At 43.8% G+C, this 20,585-nt stretch overlaps 1 protein-coding gene across 7 annotated transcripts in view; it reads right to left on the reverse strand.

Moving 5' to 3' along the window:
* Positions 1-20,585, reverse strand: part of Sema5a (semaphorin 5A) — a 483,148-nt gene that overhangs the window by 64,325 nt on the left and 398,238 nt on the right. For 6 of the 7 annotated variants that reach the window (XM_004845176.4, XM_021258604.2, XM_087189194.1 and 3 more), the window contains 4 exons: positions 13,430-13,611; positions 10,275-10,418; positions 1,008-1,025; positions 631-778 (listed from right to left, as the gene is read on the reverse strand). In XM_004845176.4, coding sequence (XP_004845233.1) covers positions 631-778; positions 1,008-1,025; positions 10,275-10,418; positions 13,430-13,611 — 492 coding nt within the window. The remainder of the gene's footprint in view (positions 1-630; positions 779-1,007; positions 1,026-10,274; positions 10,419-13,429; positions 13,612-20,585) is intronic. The other variant, XM_087189197.1, reaches the window with a different exon arrangement.

Below are 20,585 nucleotides of genomic sequence, written 5' to 3' on the forward strand. Positions count from 1 at the left end.
CACCAACTTGTTCTTGCAGTGGCCCTCGTCTTGCATTCTGTGCTTTGGCAAGAGCCAGGCATGGAGCATCTTCCCCTTTCCCAGGTCAAACGTGGAAGAGATCACAGTCAGCTGGCTGTAGTTGTTGTCATAGCTCAGAACTCGGAACTCAACACTGGGAAAGTCCTGGGGCAGTTTATCCCCTATGTGAATATTTCATTAAGCAAAGTACCCAGAATGTTCAGAGTCCCATATGGATATTGTCAACAACCAGAGAAACTTGTACAATGTGCAGCTTCTTGCGTGTGCAGAGCACCTGGTACCTGGACATGGCATGACCACAGCGCACATTACCCTGCAGAACAGAGTCTGCTGATGGTCAGTGACTGCAGGGGATCCGGCATGTGTACCACCCAGTGCCTGCAGACACCCAGGTCTCCACATGTGGGATCTGTGGAGCATTTGAGACCTGCAGAGCATAAAAGGTGCAAAGGACACCATGTGCGTATATCAAGTGAGTGTCCAGTACCTGCTGTGTGCAGGGCATCTGGTGTATTAAGAACACCTAGTGTGTACAGAGCACTTAGCAGCTGTCAAGGCTGAACAGCCAGCTCTGGATGGGGGGCTGGGCACGGGAAGGAGGCTACTCACCACGTTGCAGCCTGCACAGTCGGGCCCGTTCTCACAGGTTCTGCGGCGAGCCTGAATGCCACCCCCGCACTGGGCAGTGCACCGTTCCCAAGGCCCCCAGCCTGTCCAGAACATGTGCGGCGGGCAGAGCAAATGTTCATTGCAGTATCTGTAACAGGGAAACCAAGAGGGAAAGGAAACTGTTCAGAGTCACATGAGGCTATGGGCCTGTCCGCTCTCCGTCCTGCGCACATGGGGAACACATGGACATGCTCTGTGGAGGGCTTTCTGCATTTGGAGAGGTGGCACCGTACAGGAGGCAGATGTGGCGCTGGCCATGCTGTGTGGGCACTGACAATGGGATGGATGGCAGACAGTGACGAAAATGCTGAACTCACAATGCAGGATGGGTCTTCCTGTGCAGCCAATTAAAGGAGAAACAAGACAAAACAAAACCCTTCAAATAGACACCCGAAAACAAGAGGCACAGAAAATATCCAGGTAGGGCATTTATCTTCTAAACATAAACAGCGAAAGAGAAAGTGCGTTACAAATACAGTCAGCAAAGCTTTACTTGGAGTTCATTTCTCATTCTTGAACCAAATAAGTCCCACATTCTTCTTAGGAAAAGTTAAAGAAAAGTTAAAGAAAAGTTAAAGCTTGAGTTTGCCATGCCATTGACTGCTTAAGTTACAGTACTTTTAAGTTTATTTTTAGGCTCTCAGACTGATGCCAAATGACTCTACATGAAAAGGCCACCAGTTGTTTTTCCAAAAAATGGAATTACCTACAATTTTACAAACGGTAGTGCTAATTTGCAGGATTACACTCTTTATACACACATCTATTTTGCCAACTTTTAGCCAAATACCCAAAGCCTCCTTTAGCTCTATGATGAGCCACATTTCTTTGCAATCTTTAAAACCACAAGTGAAATGAAGTGAAGTGAGGAAAATAAATAAACAAACTAAAAGAACCCAAGAAAACAACAGGCTGGCATTCTTCAGGTCACAGCACGGGAAGGACATTACTCTGAATACAGCCAGATTCTGTGTGACACAACTGGTGATTTAAAGGACTATTTAGGTCCAGCAGTCTATCCACTGAGCCCAAATTTAGCGTGTAGAGAATATTACAATGGAACGCTTTCTCCTACGCCTTTCTCCCTTGCCAGGTCACCAGACTTAAACAGAAGCAAAGCCTCAAATCATGCAGCCTAAATCAGTCACTTAGGTCACTGTTATTCATAGCAGCTTTGTCGCGCAGAGCACTGTGCAGAGGGAATCACTGAGTGCTTCCTGATCACAGGTGTCCACAGCCTCAGGTGGACACAGGAAGTGTACACAAGGTCAGAAATGCAGGCAGAGCAAAGCTGCCTAGATACACAGTGGGACTCACATCACTTAGCATACAGGAGAGACGCTGCCCTTGATGCACGCCACAGGAAGTGCATTTCAGGAGCAGAAATCTAGGGCTGATGGCAGGGAACAGCCAAGAAAAGGACTTGAGAAGTGTCGCTTCCTGACAGAGAATGCTGGTAAGGTCCAGCTGCTTTTCCAGCAAACTGGAAACCACAGAGAAGGCGAGGCTTTGAGGATGGAGTGCAGTGTGAGGAGGGGCAGCAGGGCAAGGGAAAGGGGCCTGCAGGTAGAGTGAGGATGAGTGAGGGCCTGCTGGTGTTTTGGAAGATAATGAAAGGAGCATCACTAGCATCACAGTGAGCCTGGAGCCCCAGCTCAGCCAGGGCCTCCTCACAATGGGGGGAACCAGGGGCCCCTGAGGTTGGAGGAGCTCCCTGAATGTAGTGTGAAGTCTGAACCTCCAAAGACAGGGGAGGCCAAGGCGGGAGGAACTGAGGGGCACAGACCAGCCATGGTCTGTGCACTGACCACGCAGAGGAGAGATGTTCCTGGAAGGTGTGATGGTGACGGGAAGAGGGAGAGGAGGGGAAGAGTGGACAGAAGTCAAGCTGCAGCTGAAGGCTGAGGCCATGCTACCTCCAGGGAGAGAAGGTTGAAGTGCTGCAACTGCTACAGCCTCCAGAGAAGCAGATAGGTCCAGAGAAACGGTTGAGCTGGTCTAAACTTCCACACGTAAGAGTCGCCAAGGGACATGAAGAGTTGGCATTCTGTATCTGTTCAGCGTTGGGTGCAGGAGGAATGCGAGGTCGCCCTCTTACGGCAGGAGCACATGGGAACCCCTGGATGTCTATGTGGCCTAGTAAGAGGGAAGAGCTTCTAACTAGGACAGCAGAGCCTGGCGTGGAGATGGAAGAGGCAAGAGCAAAGTGGGGTCCAACAGACCTCAAGCATCCACCCCTGGGAAGTGTGCACGAGCACTCAGAGGCTCAGTACATAAATGCTAACCTACGTGTTCGTACTTGGGGCGTTTCAGGGGGAAACTCCCATTCCTTTTGAGATTTGGGTTTGAGGAAGTTGAAAAAACTCAGAATATCAGGAAACTGCAGCTCACTGTAGGTAGAAAGAAAATTAGAAGGTTGTCTCCTCTTACTGAGCTGATTCACAGATATCTGAAAAGTATGGACTCACTTAGCCTTCTTTGTCCTAATCTTAGTTTTCAACACCACACACACACACACACACACACACATGAGTGCACAATAAATGCTTATAAAACCCCTGACTTTTAATTTAAAAAGCATAACAACGGAGCTACAATATCCCCAGAGCAAAATAAATGACAGCACACAAATATTCTGTTGTATTCACCTACAGAAGGACACTTCTGAAACTGCTCAGCGTGTTGTCATCAAATTCTACTGTCAGGTAACCCACAATGTAGCCTGGAAGGTTTGTCCAGCATTAATAAATCATCTCGCAGGCTACATTCTGAGGTTGTCAATATCTTGTCTTCCCATGTTTCTTCTTCCTCGCTTTACAGTAATCCTGGAAAACAAGCCACCCCCGGATCCTGAGAAACATCACCCTCTGGAACAGCAAGATCTCTGACAAGGGAGGTCAGAGGGAAAGAGAAATGGTGAGGTTATCTCTTCCCTTTGTGTCCAGATTTTCATTCAGGAATCCAGCCTGGAGAGGCCGCTCAGTGGCCAAGCTCCTCCCAGCCCTCAGTCTGGATCCTCTCCACACTGTGGGAAGGCAGCTTCTTTCTGACACTCCCCTCACGCCCACTGCTATTAACCCACAGCCCCTCTCATTAAACCCCGCAAGCAGAGGAGGATAGGGGATCCTCACCTGCCATCTCTGCTTCTTGTTAGCGGGTGGATAAAATACTTACCAGGGAGGCTGCCACTCGGCTGCTCATCTCCAGTCCTCAGCACGAAGATCATTTTTACCAACTAATGAGCTAAATGTTTAAAACATAAACTGGCTCTGTTAGACCCCTAGTATTTCAGAGCACTGAAAATCATGGATGCGTTTCATTCATTAAGATTTTAATTTTGTCCATGACTGCTTATTCTTATTTTGCATTTAAAATCTAACTAATGACCCAGCATTTGTTCTTCATAAATTATCCCCTTTTTCATAAACCTAGTCTCTGTGAAAAGAATGGCCTTTCAAAATCCCATACGGGCTAAATGCTCAACATTATTCTCTCTCTCTCTCTCTCTCCCTCTCCCTCTCTCATGCTAGGGTTTGAACCCAGGGTCTCATGGATGCTAAGCAAGTGCTTTACTATTAAGCTATCCCCCAGTTCACTTGCCTTTATATGCCTTTATGCTATGAACTGTTTACCCTCCTGGTTATGTCCTTGCGAGCTTTTCACTGGGCCAGTTAGGACCCTTTCAAGAACAGTTTTCTCCTTGGTCCACTCTAAATGACCATCCCTTTACTGGGCCATACTGGAAAAGATATACTTTTTATAGCACCAGAGAAACTGTACATACATTAAGTGACAGAGCGTCACTTTTGCCCATCACAGGATGAAGCAAACATACTGAAAACACAAAAATAATCTCAATAAATCTCTATTGGTTCCTGGGACCCTTAAGTTTGCAAATGGCTCTTATGTGGTCCAGGCTCCAATGTGGTTCCCTAGATCCCCACCTCCTGGATGGAATCCCCCTCTTTGCGGAATCCCACCTCACCAGGTATAGGTGAGACTTACCATTGGCTCCAAATCAGCAGAATAAATCAACGATGAGGGGATATCAGTTCTGTGATCATGTCACAAGATTTAGTGCCCATATTTCAAAACAACGCTCTCCTTTACTGCCTTTGAGGAAGCAAACAATATGGTCAGGAAGTCTCAGGTCTGGGGGAATTGAAGGTGGCCTGTGGCTAACAGCAGCCAGGTCCTGAGGCTGCCAACAACCACACAAGGCAGGAGGCGGGTCCTTTTCCCACTGAGGTCCCGATGGGGCCACAGCCAGGACCTGCCTGTCACCGTCGCCTTGCGCCAGCGTGCAGCCAAGGACAGCTGCATCCAGGCTCCGAGCCCACAGCAGCAGGCACCAACACCGTGCTTTAAACAGTGTGTTTGTGGTAATGGTGTCAGGGAACAAAGGCTAAAGCAGATTCACGACAGCAGGAACTACGGTGCTAACGTAAGAAACTTCTAAAGATGTGAAAGTGCTTTGGTGACCAGGGAATGCGTAGAAGCAAAAATTTTGAGAGGCAGAGTAGAGAAATCTTAAACTATATTAGCAGGATTTATTTTGGTCTTTGAGGGCACGGCCAGTGAAAGTTTAGAAGGGAATAGGATAAAGAACTGCAACAGAGCAACCCAAAAGACAATCAGATTAGAAAATGGGTAAAGGACTTCAATGGACACTTTTTCAAATAAAATTTACAATTATCCCAGGCTAACATGGTCAGCAACATTTAGACATGAAGGAGATTCGCGTCAGAAACACAATGAGAACTGCTTTATACCTACTACAGTGGCTACAAACAAAAACAAGAATGCAACAATAGAGAATGTGGAAAGCTGGAATCTCACACATGGTGGCATCATTCACACAAGATAAACGGTAGAAATAGCCAAGTATCCACTGCTGGGTAAACAGACAGGCACAACGCAATTGCAGCCCTACAATGGAGTATTATTCAAGCCTTAAGAAAGGAAACAAATTCGGATACAAGCGATAGCACTGATGAACCTTGAAAGTATTATGCTGAGACACAAGAAAGGAGTATTTCAGGCCTCTACTTATGTGAAATACTTATAATAGGTAAATGAGTAGAGACACAGCATAAATTGGAGGCTATAAGGGATAGGAGGAGGGTAAAATGGGCAGTTTTTCCTAATGGCAATGAGAATGCTTTGCAAGCTGATAGTTATGATCAAGTGATAGTGTGAACTAATTAATGTCATTCAACTGTGCACTTAAAAATAAATAACTGGCTAATTTATGTTATTTCTCTATATATTAGTATAACAAAAAATTTTAAAAATAAACAAGTATATTATTAGAAACTGGAAGAAGGAAGAAATTTGTTATATGATGGTTAAAAACTTCCAAAATTGTTGCCTACAGTCACACAAGAATTAGAACATATATGTGTAAAGTGAATTATATAGCTAAGAAAGTTTCCAAGCAAAGCGTTGAAGGTGCTGCCTGATTTCTTCTTGCTGGATACAGTAAAATATAGGAGTAAGGCACACAACTGAAGGTTTGAAAATTAACTTAGAAACCAAAGAAGCAAGGGCTGGATGGTTTTGGAAACTGAAGTTTTCTGATGGCCAAAGATGCTAAAATTCAGAAATGCATCCCAACCGCTGTTAGGAAAAGTTGGCAGAGAATAAAAGCTGAGGGTGTGATTACACAATGTCTTGTTTAAACTTCAGGGAGACAAAGAGTCAAAGAGTCATATACAGTCCTTCAAGGTTCCTTCCAAGAGTCCAGGGTAAGCACATGTCTCCCAGACCCTCTCTCACAGCAGAGGGCCGCTGGAAAGGTGAGGGTGCTGTCTCTCGCCCACCTCCGCAGGACACTGAGGCAGAGGAGAGCTGCCTAAACATCAGAGTGTGGCTTTTCTTAATGGAATACAAAACGTGATCGAAATATCATGGTGAATGCTCAAATTAAGACATTCTTACAATAAAAAAGCACTGACATTCCTTCTCCTCAAAATAGCCTCTCTTGCTTTGAACACATTTATCCCATCATTTTTGCCACCTTCTGAAAGCAGTTCTGGAAATCATTTGTGAGTGTCTTTTTTTATGCTTGCCTTGAGGTCTTGAATCCATTGAAATTATTTATAGCAATTTCTGTTAAAGTAAAACATTACAGTGTGCCCTCGTGTAACTTGTTTACTGGATCAGGCACCACGTGGCTCCTGGCTCGTTCCCAGAGTCTAAATGACCAGGAAATGTGCATGACTTGAATAAATTCAGGACCTCGAGTCAGCCATGGCACTGCAACTAAAGACGCTCACGAATGCCAGAGAAATCTAAGGAGGACCCAAAGCATACTTCCGTGAAAATACTACAAACTTAGACCAAAAGGGACAGAGGCCGCTGGAAACCCAAGGTTCTAATGCAGGAAGAAGCTGGAAAGGCAGATAAAACCATCCAGCTGCAGGCAGGTGGGCATCTCTGCTTCATGACAAAGCAAGGCTGACTCAATGAGCAGAACTAAGAACTCAAAGAAGATCGCAGGACCATAGGGCATTATACCCAGACCTTAGTCAACCAACTCTGACACTCACCTGGCAAGATCTCACAACTTCTAAGAAGCCGTGATTCTTCTGCAACTTCCCTTTTCCCTCTTTTTCACAGGCATGTCTGTCACCATCCTCCTTTTCCCGCCTCTGTGCTGTATGGTGGGTGTGCTCATGGTCGATAAGGTGTCTCTTTTGTTTTAGAGAGAGACAACCAAGAGGAACTATACCCAGGGAGCCTCATGCACACCTGAGCCTGATTTAAATGGCGTGATTCTGGGCTTTGAGGAGATAATTTGGTGGGGTTAGAATTTTGAGGACTATGGCAGAGGTGAAAAGGCATTATGTATGTGGGAGACTTAAATGACTGGGAAACAGGAAAGCATCAGGGGCAGAGAAACCACAGTGTGACTCCAGGGATGTGTGACCCTGGTGTCCCCATCCTGGGTAAAGCCCTCCTAATGAGTGTGGGCAGGGCCTGTGAGCGACTTCTAACTAATAGAATGTGGAATATCTGTCAAGAAACTGGCGCAATGCTTGGCTAAAAGTGTGAAACCTTGGGGCCGGGGATTTAGCTCAGTGGTTTTGCCACCTGCTGTGCAAGCGCAAGGACCCGAGTTCGATCCCCGGTACCAAAAAAAGAAAAGAAAAAAAAAGTATGAAACCTCGGTTTGAATTCATCAATATGATCATCCCAAACACTGACAAGAAGCGTGTGACCTAGACGCTTCCCTGATCTGGTCCCAGAGGAGACCGTGACCTTGACCAAGGCCCTGACTGCCACGTGCTGAGTCCTGAGCAGAGGATGCAGCAGCCACACAGGACACATGACTGTGGAGACTGTAAGACAGTAAATACATGTTGCTTCCATCTGTGGAACCAACATACATAATCATATCTGCACTTTGAGAATATTCACACCACGCCCCACTTCTTCCACCTTCCTTGGAGCCTAAAGGGGAAAGAGTTCTTCTACTCAGTCCTTACTACTGAAGGAAATCGTTTCCAAGGAAATTTTTAAAAAGGGAAGCAGTGTTCATAATTGTAAAATATATTTACAAATTAAATGAGATTTTAAAATCTATTGTTTTTGGGGAAAAAAGGGGCAATGTGAAAATTTTGAGATTTTTGTTGCAACTAAGCTCCTACTGAATTATTCCATGAATTGGAGATTTTCTCCCAGATGATGTCATTAACTGTAATTCTAGCATAAACTTGGGGATTGTGTTGGGAGAATCAGCTCAATCCCTTGGGATCATGCAGAGCTTCTTTAGGTTCGATGACATTTAAATAAGCGAGATCTGCTCCATCATTTCTGATCATGGTTTCCTTTAATTTAATTCTCAAATATGTCTACTGTCAGAATTAGCATGGCTTTTCTTTTGTACAACTTAGGTGGAGAGGCCTCCCATACAACATTACAAAGGATCTAAAATCTTTTTGCTTTTGAAAATCAGGTTCTAGTAAAGCCAAAGTTTTCATGAACCTTCCGGTAAACATTTAGAAAGGAAATTCAGTAGAAATTTCATAAAATTTCATAAAAATTTTATATGGTCTTTATTCTTACCATTCATCTTTTTATTACTCAAACTCAAATTTTCCTCCATTAAACAAAGACAGGTAGGTCTCTAGTAAACTTGTCTTCTCTAAATAAGGAACATTCTAAGTATAAAAAGTTCCCAACATGCTAGCCATATCTTCTCTCAATCTCTTCCTGAAAATGGAGCTTTATGTACAACCATGTGTGGACACAGAATGTGGGTGTACTTTAGCTAGGCCCAAGCAGCTCCTCCTTCCTAGGTGCCTAGGCCGGGACAGAGGAGGGCACCTGTCATGCCTGTGGCAGAGCCTGAGTGGCTTTCCCCAAGTGGGCTGCATGATATGACAACTTAGAGCATTTAAAAACTTCTGACCAATTTTAAATCTTACACAGCTTGGAAATGGCAAGGAGACAATTCTTCTATAATTGGCTTTCCCACTTATCAAATGGTGTTAGATGGAAAATGACAGCCTGCATAAGACTGTCTCAGGGTACTACTTCAACACGACAAACCTTGCATGTAAAAACCATCTTCCTGTCCCTATTCATCAAAAGGAATAAAATCTTAATTGGTAAATGAGGAACACAGAGGAAAAAGAAAGGAAACGTTCTGCCTAGTTGATCTCCGGTTGTAATAAATGCCTAGTAGAAAACTATCTATACAGTTAGTCTATTAGTTTTGTTGGTGTATTGTAAGTGCTAACTGTCCCGCAAATAATTGCATACAGCATTTTTGTAAAAGACTCTGCTAAACTCATCACCAAATAAAACTGTACTACCTTTTCATTAAAAAGCACTGAAAGCCATTCATTAAGTTGACGTCAGTAGGGCAGACTGCGAATTCTAAAAGCATTGTGGAAATTCACCTCCTTGGATTCTCTCCCAGTAGTGCCAAACTAAACAGCCAAGAAAAAGTCAGTGATCGCAAGTGCAGATTCTGAGGCCAAAACCAGATGTCTGATTCTATACAAAGAAACAGATTGTTAGATCTAAGACTAAGCTGAATGTGGCCGTGATGTGCTGAAAGGTTAAGATCCACACAAGAAGGTTCTCACTGTGGACTACACTGCAGCTGCAGGGAGGGTGTCTGGCACTAGTGCCCTGTGGGGGCGTAGGCATCACCAGGCTCTGAGTATGGCTCACCTGTACTCTGGCCACTGCATTTAGTGCTCATGGAATCCTTACACTACCTGCCCAACAGTACCTGGACTTGAGCTTTCCAGTCTTCCTGGGAATTGTAGCTTTTGTTACTAGTGTAGTTGAAATCTCTCCAGAATAATCCTTTGCTAGCAGACGCACTGTCTCCAAGAGCCCAGAACAGAGACACCAGCGTCCCTGGTCCCCGGTGTCTTGGAATTGCTCAGCTGAGACAATCAACAGAGGACTCCACACAGGAGTAGTGTTGTTAAAAAGAAGAGGACAATTCCGCAGAGTCAAAAGAGATGCCATGGACAAGCTAACCTAGATACAAAACCACAACTGACCCCAGTAGGATGGAAGAAGCATGAGGATGGCAATGCTGGGAGCAAGTAGGCACATACCTTTCCTCGCGGTTCTGTCCCACACACACCCGGCCCCCGTGCCTCGGTGTGGGGTTGCTGCAGGACCGCTGCCGCACCTGGAAGCCAATGCCACAGGTTGTGCTGCAGGGTGACCAGGAGGTCCAGGGGGTCCAGCCTCCATTCCTAGGGGAGAGGAGCAAAGAGATCTCTCTGTCATACTGATTTAGAGTCCAAGATCTGCCTGGAGCCAAAGCAAATGCATATGACCTTGGATGGAGCATCTGATTCGAACAGCAGCCTTGGGACAGAACAGACCCAGCCACTGCTGACCTCATTTCAGTTACTGAGTTCCTGCACCCACCTGTTCTCCATCAGCATCTGATTTTAGAGTCAAGACAGGAAATTTGAGAATCCAATTTTGAAGTGTAGCATAAATCATTTAAAATGTGCTGTATCAGAAACTCTTAATATACTTTTGTTATGAAAATTCTAAACCACTACAGAATAATATTATTTTACAAGAAAGAATTTAGAAATGAATCCCTAGGCCTCTAGAGTTTATGATTTTATTTGACTTGTATAATACCCACTATAAGCTATGCAGAGTACACCTCTGGACAAAATAACCATCTAAAGCTATACACAACATTCTTTTTAATCCATCAACATTAGCAACTCTCCTGATAGCCTTCATTTTGATAAGGAGTGCTACCAGCTTAGAAGAAAATTTCATTTAAAATGAACAGACTATTTAAATTCAGATTCTTAACTATTTTCTTGAGAATTGTCCAAGATCACTAAGAACACAAATAAGGAGTATAAATTCCATAAGTCTATATGCCTGTATGTGATTATAGAAATATAATAATGTAGATATAGAAGAGTATAAAATAAAAGTGAAATGAACAAATTTTATAGTATTTATTTATAAAAGAAACCACTATTGACAGCTAGAGGAAAAGTATTGTATTTTTTTCCTTAAAATGCCTATATTCAGACTGTTTATAATTTAAATATCTTCCTTAGCAGTTTTTCCTGGCTATTAAAAATAAGTTATTGATATTTTAGAATTTTAGGTGTTAAAATACTCTATTCAGGCAGACTCTAAATTACCACGGAGATGACCTACCACATCGGGTATGCTTTTCTACTTCTGCTGTCACGTAATACATTTCCATGGGTATGTGTTATTTCCATCCATAGGATTTACATTTTGTTTGAAAAAAATCAATGCGTGCTAAGTCTCACTTTTACTTTATATGTTCATTTAAGGACATGAAAAGCCACAACAATACCATTGAATATACGGCTATAAATAAGTTGAATAGATAATTTTAAAATTAAAATAATTTAAAATGAAAATACTTCTGAGAAAATTCCTAGTATATTTCACTATTTTATTTACCAAAACTTAGTGCTATAAATAAAGTTACTTTATGACAATTTCATCAAAATAGGAGCTTTGTGTTTCTCATAAAAGTAATCTGCTGGTTTCTGATACCCTTCCATCTACAGTCTTACAGATTATCCAAGTGGTTCAATGAATTACTCAAAATCTTTACAATTTTAGCATAGATGATATTTTTGCTTTCAAAGTTTCTTTACATAGGAATAAAATTATTAAAGAAAGCAGAAAAGTACTGTTTTCAAAATTGCTTGGAAATTCTTAATTCCTTAAAGCATTTAAAAACATGAAATTTTATGGTATAGTTTACTTACAAGGTGCATAGTATGTTTTATACTGAACAGTAAGTAATTAAAGGTATATAAGTGGTATATAGTAAGTGAGGGGATAATTGAGTGCAATATTGTGTGTGTGTGTATTTACTGTATGGTCCTGTGTTTAAATACTTTTATTTTGGTTTTTCATTTTGTTTTATTTTGGGTTTTTTTGGTACCAGGGATCAAACTCAGGACCTCGCACTTGTGAGGCTGGCACTGGAACCACTGAGCTAAATCCCCAGCCCTACATACTTTTAAATGCTGTTTAGAGGTAGACGAGGTAGCTGGCAAAGAGTAACACTAGAATTAAATGATCATCTACCAGCCCATGCATTCTGACAATTAAGTCAGTATGAAGTAATTCACTTATGCATTTAGAGCACTGCTAAAACCAGTTCAGTTATTAGACTTTTAATTTCAAAATAAGCGTTGGTTGTATTACAAGCCTGTCTACAGAATGACTCTTAACTGGAATAAGACCTGAAGACCTGACAATAAACGAGCACAGGAATGCACTCGACAGTTCTTTTTGTACTTAAATAATATACAAGAATGCTAGCATTTATTGTGATCTTCAAACGGTACGAGTCTGCCCGGCACCAGCCGGAACCTCTGTTGCTGCACTGAAAGCACACTCAGTGTAACTCCTTGTGGCCGTGTCTTCTGTCAGATGAAGCAGCTGCACCTCTGCAGCCCTAGCTGGCTTCTTTGCGCTCTGTGGCACCCAGTCTGTCCTGGGACAGCTCTTCTTGGCATGTGGACTCTCCTGCCTTGGGCTCTCAGATCCATATCATCAGTGTGATTGTCCCTCTCGATTAATGATTTCACAAACGACTGTCTCAGAGGTCTGAGCATTTTAGTTAGACAGGCTCAGGAAGGGGAAGCAATGCTTTTTACACTACCCTAAATTACTGGACGAGAGAGGAGGGAGCCTGCAGTCTGATCCCCATGATGCTTGTGGCCAGGACGGAGGATGGAGGCATAAACAGAGCACAGTTGTCAAAAATAAATAAATAAAAATCATGCAAGGGCATAATAGGCTGAGGATGCAGGAAACCCCTTCAGCAGGGGTTTGCAGCATCCTGCTGGTCACCTCCTGATTCTAGCTGAGCAGCGTCTCTGACTGTGACACCACCAAGTATGGCAAATCTTCCCCACCAAGACTCAGCTGCTTCCATCTTCCACCTAAATTGCATGTCCTAGTCTAGAAAGAGATCCCTAAGTAACAAGGACGTTTCCCTCCAGCAGCCAATCATTTTGCATAAATTACCAGTATTTTCTTATTCCAATGAGGAACATATGAACAGGTTTAGAGTTATTATCTCATTTGAGGTTTATCAGTTCCTTCCACAGCTCACGTGGTATGTCAGGGGTGAGTGTCCTTGCCTTTTCTGCCACCTCTGATTACAACAGGGAAGGCAGCCGTGAGGAACGACCTCCCAAAGCCCTGGGCACCCGAGCCTGGCACCCACCTGGAGCAGTTGGCGATCTCCATGCTGGGCCCCTCGCACTGCCAGCCGCCGCACTGTGGGGCTGGGCTGTCACAGGAGCGGGACCGACACAGGCAGGACCCCACGGCACTGCCGTCCGTGTGGCTGCAGGGCGTCCACGGAGACCACTGGCCGAAGCGCCCATCCACAGTGAGATTCCGGGTCTGGGAAGCAGACAGAGGAGGGGTGTCAGAAAGGGTTAAAGCTGCAAATAAAGTGGGCTGCAAATGAAGGACTGCTCACAAGGCAATCTTCAGAAGCCTTTAGAAAATATAAAATCTGATGGTTAGAAAGGGATTTGTGAAGAAGCGCTTCAAAGTAAAGCAGCAGAGGTTAATGGTAGAGGAAGGAGGAAAGAAGGGGACAGAGAACGAGGGGGAGGAGGAGGGGAGGAGGAAAAAAAGGAGAAAAAGAAGGAAAAGAGGGGTAAGAGGAGGAAGAAGAAATGGAGGGGGTAGGAGAAGAGGAAGAGGAAAGCAGGAGGACAAGGAGGGAAGGTTACTAGGAACTTCGCAATGAGATTTGGCAGAATCGTTTCCAGATGCTGGAAACCCAAATACCAAGAACTGCAGTGAAAAATTATACATGTACAAATACATATTAAATGGAACGTTGCTCAAGCAATTATTTAAACTAGGCCTGGCTCTAATACCATGGCTGTTTGTTTTGGTACCAGGGATTGAACTTGCGACCTTGGGCTTGCCAGGCAGGCACGGTGCCACTGAGCTACATTCCTGGCCCACTGATATCATACCAACTGACAACATTTGATTAAAAATGCGTCCTGCCACCTGCTGAGCAGCTAGAGCTCCCCAGGTTTTCGGCAAATCCCAGGGAACCTCTGCTCTCACTGCCCTCTGGGGGGTCTGTGGGCCAGTGGGGAGGGGCTGGCCAGCAGTTGTGACCACGGTGAAGTCCACAGTGCAGAAGAGGACTCTGGGAGCTAAGGGATGCTCAACAAGCTGGCAGGGTCTGGGAAGAACCAGCCTGGGATGGTTTTTCGTCTTAAGGGACGAAGGAGGACCAAGAAAGGGAGCTGGGGAGGACAGAGGAGGCTGGAGTGGTGACAGACAGGAGCACAGCTGCCAAACGTGCAGGGAGCCAGGTGCTGGGGGAGCAACTCGTGGGACTGAAGGAGCAGCTGGGTCAGGCCAGCGTAGTGCTGTCCATCCTCCCCGGTCACAGGTAAGGCAGGGTAGACACACACTGGCATCACACAGCATGCGGCAACTCGTGCTGTGTTCAGGGCTCAGTGTGTTCTGGAGCATGAGGACTGGACAAATACCTGCTGAACCTCACACACACATCTTCATGGGAGCTAGGGAGCTCTAGAGAGGGGATTCATGGGGACACCCCGTCCACAGGTCACCCCATGCAAAGAGAATCCATGCTTTAATATAAAGACTTAAGCATCGCTTGGCAAATCAGACAAAGAAAGAGACCTGATGATGAATGGATGGGATGCTTTCCTCATACTCTCTGCTGCCTGCTGCACCCCATCTTTGGCCAAAGATCGATTGGCACTTGATGTATTCATCCCCTGTGCAGACTCACTGTATTCACCGGAAGCAACTCCATGGATGACATAATGAACTTTTGAGGGGACACAAACCATTACCATGTATCACTGTGTCAGAATAATGCCAACACTGTTAGGTGTGTGGGCACACACTTCACTTTTCATCCATCCTTTCTCCAAATACAACAGGACACAGTTTAACCAGAAATGTGTCGATTTTCTGACATGGTTCTTTGGCTGTACCCAACTGCTGCAGTTATGACTCTACCCTTGCTCCTGTCTAGTCAACTCTGATCCTTTCTACTCACCACGGCGGATAAACTGGGCACTTTTCACCATACCTGGCTACTTCTATAACAGCTGTATCCAGAGGGAAGGAATGGAGCTGCTTCATCAGAGGGCAATCCAGAGAGAAAGGGAAGTTTCAAAGGCAGTTTCTCCTCCCAGGAGTACAAGATCTCTATTTCTCAGGTCCCAAAACCCCTGTGTGCATCCCCCTCTCACACCATCAGGTTCCTGGAGACCACAGCTCCTTCTTGACGTACCAGGCCATGCCTGACAAGAGGACTGCAACCACTACCTTGGCAGATTCTCTGCTTAAAGCATCAAAGTTCCTGCCATCTGGGATTTCCCACACTCATCTTCCACCCACTGGACCACCTCCTCTGTCCCTGTCTAAAGGACTCATGTGTACATCAAGAGTCCACAGTGACTGGCTAAGACCATTGAGATTTGCCCCCTGGTCTTGGGTACATCCTGTTCAAGGAGCGTAGATTCCTACTCTGCCCTGGTTTGGGGAGGAAGAATTCTATGTGAGCAAAAGCCCTCTGATCAGCGCTCTGAACACAGTGAGCCCGTGTATCATCCCATCCATGTGGACTGGGTCAGTGCCAAGTCCAGGGAGGGACATGTGACCCGATTCTGGCCAACGAAATTCAGGAGACTGCAAGAAGATTCCAGACATTTCTTGCCTCAGATAAGAGAAAAACTGTTATTCTTCGGGTTCGGATTCTGGGATGTGAAAATGTGACATGTGACACATCTGCTGCCATTTTGGGAGTCTGGGGAATCGGAGACCTACTCACTCAGTGCCCTTCCCAGGGGGCGGCAGACTCAGCCCTGAAAACATCATCTTCAGATGCATCTCAGGGTGGCAATGCTCTCTGCTAAGGTTCTGAGCACCGGGAATTCAATTCTTACAGGTACAGTGTACTATGTTAACTGAAAAGCAAACTAAAATTCAAAGCAATTTGGTGACTTTCCAGTGACCATGCAACTAACACTGGGAAAGGTGTAATTTGAAATGCCAGTCTGTCTATTTATTATTTTTATTTTTTTATTGTTCAGGGTTTTTCAATCTTGGCATTACTGACATTTGGGAGGGATAGTTCTTTTTTTGTGGGAACCACCCTGCACATTGGAGGATGTTTAGTGACATCCAGGTCACTACCCAGTAGATGCCAGAGTAGTACACCATTCCCAGTCTAAAAAACCCGAAAGGTCTCCAGGCATTGCTAGATGTCCCTGGGAGCAATAATCTCCCATCACACTCCCTGTTGAGAATCACTGCTTTGGAATTCTTTGCTTTTTCCTTTGGTTTAGTCTGAGATGAGGGAGTTTTAGATAAGAGATGTTATCAATGTTCCCTTGTCAGTTATATGCATGGGAAAGTGATGAGCTAATAAGAATGACACACACAAAGAGAGGAAGGGAGAACTTGGAATAAGTGATGGTGATGAGGAAGAATGAGGCAGATAAAATAGAACAGCAAGTCATAAAATACTGAAGGGAAAGGGGCTGCATTGGTCCATGACTAATGGGAACAGGAAGTGACTGTAATTCAGCAAACAATCACCTGGCTTCCTTCTGGCCAGGGCTGGGGTATCTGCAGGCTTTGTGGGGCCAAATCTTCAACCCAGCCCAGCAGCTGGTTCCACTCCACGTAGGGGCAAAAAGAACATGTAGTCCTCAGAGTAGCATGAATCTTGGGGAAGGCCCTCGACTTCATTTAGGCATGTGCTTGTTGTGACCCTGAATATATTAGTTTGAGACTGCCTAGGAAACAGGACTCTGAATTATGGAGTAAGTTGTGTGGCTTTATTTTTTCACAGGAACGGGTATTTTTATATTTTCTTAACTTTCCTTAAACAGACATCAGAAATAAAGTTATATGGGGTGGGGTTGTAGGGCAGTGGTAGAGTACTTGTGTAGCATGCATGAGGCCCTGGGGTGCAAGCCCCAGCACTAAGGAAGAAGGAAGAGGAAATAAAGCATTGTAGAATAAAATTTCTAACTTGTGCTTTCTTCCAGGTTTCTGCCAAGTGACCATCTATTTGCAGTATGTACTTTACAGTATTAAACATTAATACATAATAATAGATTTTATCAGTGCCACACATGCCAGCAGAGGATATGTCAAGCACCGTTGTTTATGCATATTAACTTCTTAAGTTTTTATCATGTCCAAGTAAATATGTCTCTTTTTGGAGATGTGCAACCTGAGTCCAGGTGGGATATGCAATTTTCTCTAAGTCACTTGGTTATAAAAGACCCAAGAAATGAGCTCAAACAAGCTGAGTCCAGAACTTGCAGTCTCAGTGGGGTCATTCAGTAATGTGATTCTTTAGGTCCGTCTATCTGAGAATCTCAAAGAAGTCAGAATTACATATTTTACCCCAATTGTGTAATAGCTAATTTCCTTCCACCCAAGAAATAACAAATTGCTCAGTGCTACCTAAGGGAGATCCAAGTTTTGTTAACAAGCATAATCCATAACCCTATGCTTGTTTCATCCCTATTCAGGTAGCCGTCAACTGACCAACGGTGTAGATGCATTGGTGAGTACAAAGGCCCCAGAACACATCTGTATTTTCTTACTATACGCTAACCATTATTCTCTTATGAATGAATTGAAATCTTATATTTTCTACTTGGACATTTTTTTCAAAATCAACACATATTTATTTTCCAAGTTTCTTATACATTCTGCCAGAGATTACTACAAAACAGAACACTGGATGTGCTCCTCAGAAAGCCTTATTTTATGTTACATTAATTAAATCTCACCCTAAAGCCTCGCTCTACAAATGAGCTACAAAGAAAGACGGCAGCTCTTAGAATTCAGCTGCAGTGGTCTCTGACCTCTGATGGGACTGGCAAATGGGGCAAACTTATTTGATGCTCCTGAGCCCCAGTCCTTTTGTCAACACAATGGAACCAATCGTGTGCATCCCTGAGGCTCCCTGTGAACATCCAATGAGTTAACTCCTGGGAAGATGCCGAATGTGACACTGGAGACACGGTCGAGGCACAATTTCCCCTCAGTTCCCTTTACTTTCTGTATAGTAGATTTCATCACAAAAATGCAGAAATGCTATCTTTTCTGCTCTCCGAGCTTAGCATGCAGGATGGCAAACTGGGTCAATAGTCTACTTATCAGCCACTGCTCTGAGAGCTGAGAGTAGCATTATCCTGCAGATGAGAGGAATTCAGAAATACTGGATTGAAATCCTGGCTTCTTCCCCAGTGAAGCTCTAGGACTTCCAGGAAGTCCTTTAGATTCCAGTCCATGGTGTTGCCATGTGAATGAGGGCTTTGAGTTTGATCACTGTCAAATTCTCCTTTCACTAAAGATGCTCATCATACAGTGGTCTGAGAAAGTCCAACTATTGGCCACTATGGAAATGGCAGAGTCCAGGATTAAAGCACCAGCATTTGGTCAGCTGAGGGTATAGCAGTAATCACGTACCTCTAAAGGATTTGGATGGCATTCGTGCATAAATAAAGCCCAAGTAGATTCATAAGACTATACTCACTTGCTACATAATGTTCACATTACAAGTTATGCAGGACCCATATATTACTTTCATTGGTCTACATATACCTATTTATTTATTTAACATACACTAATTTAGATCTTGCCACGAGAGCTCTGTGCAGAACCACTTTGGGGACAGACCTCAGTGCTGTGTCATCAGCCCAGAGTCTGAAAATTTACCACCAGCTCCACACAGGAGGGCCTCAAGTCAGTGCACTGAATCAACTACTTCTAACTCTCACTGCCCTCAAAATAACAGGATCTGCTCTCATTTGCCTCGTACTGTCAATGGGATTTAAGCCAATCTGGAATGCTCTCCACTTATAAAAGTTAATTTCCTTTGAATGGAGATATGTACCTATGTAAGTATACATAGGTGGGCAAAGAAATTTGTTAACTGATTGAAAGTTTTTTAATTGGTATTTTAAAAACTCTAAAACCAGTAGAATCTCTCAATCCATGGCTTCAATTTTTTCCCTTTGCAACACATAGAGCAGTGGTATACTTTACAGCAAATGGAATAGTAGAAATGATGGAATAAGGTGGATTTAGCCAATAAAATTAAATCTTTCTTCTGTTTCACTAAAAATAAAAGATTAACATGGAAGTAAATTACATTTTTAACTGATTATTAAAAACATCTAAAGTAAGTCTCTTCTACATTAGTGCTAATAATTTTCAGTTAGCTTATCTAAGAGATTATTACAAAAAGATGTATAATTAAAATAGTAATTTTAATTACTACTATCACTACCACTAGTATTGTTATTATTGGTAATGATTATAATAAGACTACATTATTTCCCCCTTTCTAGTGGTAATTTTAATAATAAGATATCATTTCCCATTCTCTAGATGGCAGTCCATATAAATCAGAAAAGTATATGGTTTTGTCTTTCTTTTGCCCTGAATGGTATAGTTTATTGTTTACTGTTGACTTCTCTATACAGTCTTACCTTATGGGTATCTATTTTGATACGTGCCCAGATCTATTGGGTAAGAAGACAGGGACAGGGCTCTGTGGAATGAAGTCACCTTCAATCACATGAAACAGACTTTGTTAGGAGTGCCTGACACCAAACTGTAAGTGGCCTCTCAGCTCTATTTTCAAAGCACTGGCACAAATCCACACTGCTTCTGACTTTACTACAAGCTGCCTTCTTTCTAGCCGGAAGAGCTCTCTGGTTACTTCCAAACATTAGCTTCTTCCATTTTTCCTTTTTACTACAGAAATATACAAGACATGCCTTTATCACATACCAAGTGGATGAGAGTAAATTTCCCTTGAGGTCATTAGCATATCTCAGATATTCACTCAAGCAACCCGGGGGCCTGGGATCAAGGACCTCATTGCTTAAGAACTGACTTTTTACCACTAAAAGTGCAAGGCCTGTGATCCGCAGGAAGGTGCGCACATTCTTCTAAAGGGCACGTCTGTATTTGAAGCCACATTTAGAAACTACACTTTGTGTTTTACTTTCTGCAAAGGGATAACCGTTGTGCTCTGAAAGCGTTTACAAACAGGAAGTGAATTAGCACACACACCAGATGTGTTCTAGCTATTTCCAAGAGACATGGCAGAAGAGTTTCCTTCTAAAAGCAAAGACCTGGAGTTATATGATCAACGGTTATAACTGTCCCTGCATTTGGGAGCCTTCAGAGCCTGGAAGCAAGTGCGGCACACACACACACACACACACACACACACACACAAAGCCCCCTTTGCAGGAAGATTTCTCCAGCCCATGCCAGTCTCCAGGAAAGGACCCTGCTGCGCCCAGCCCACCTTCCTCCCTTCAATC

This window comes from Heterocephalus glaber, unplaced genomic scaffold (assembly GCF_053883595.1).
Source record: "Heterocephalus glaber isolate CG9 unplaced genomic scaffold, H.glaber_assembly_v1.0 deba00001537, whole genome shotgun sequence".
NCBI classification, from domain to species: Eukaryota; Metazoa; Chordata; class Mammalia; order Rodentia; family Bathyergidae; genus Heterocephalus; species Heterocephalus glaber.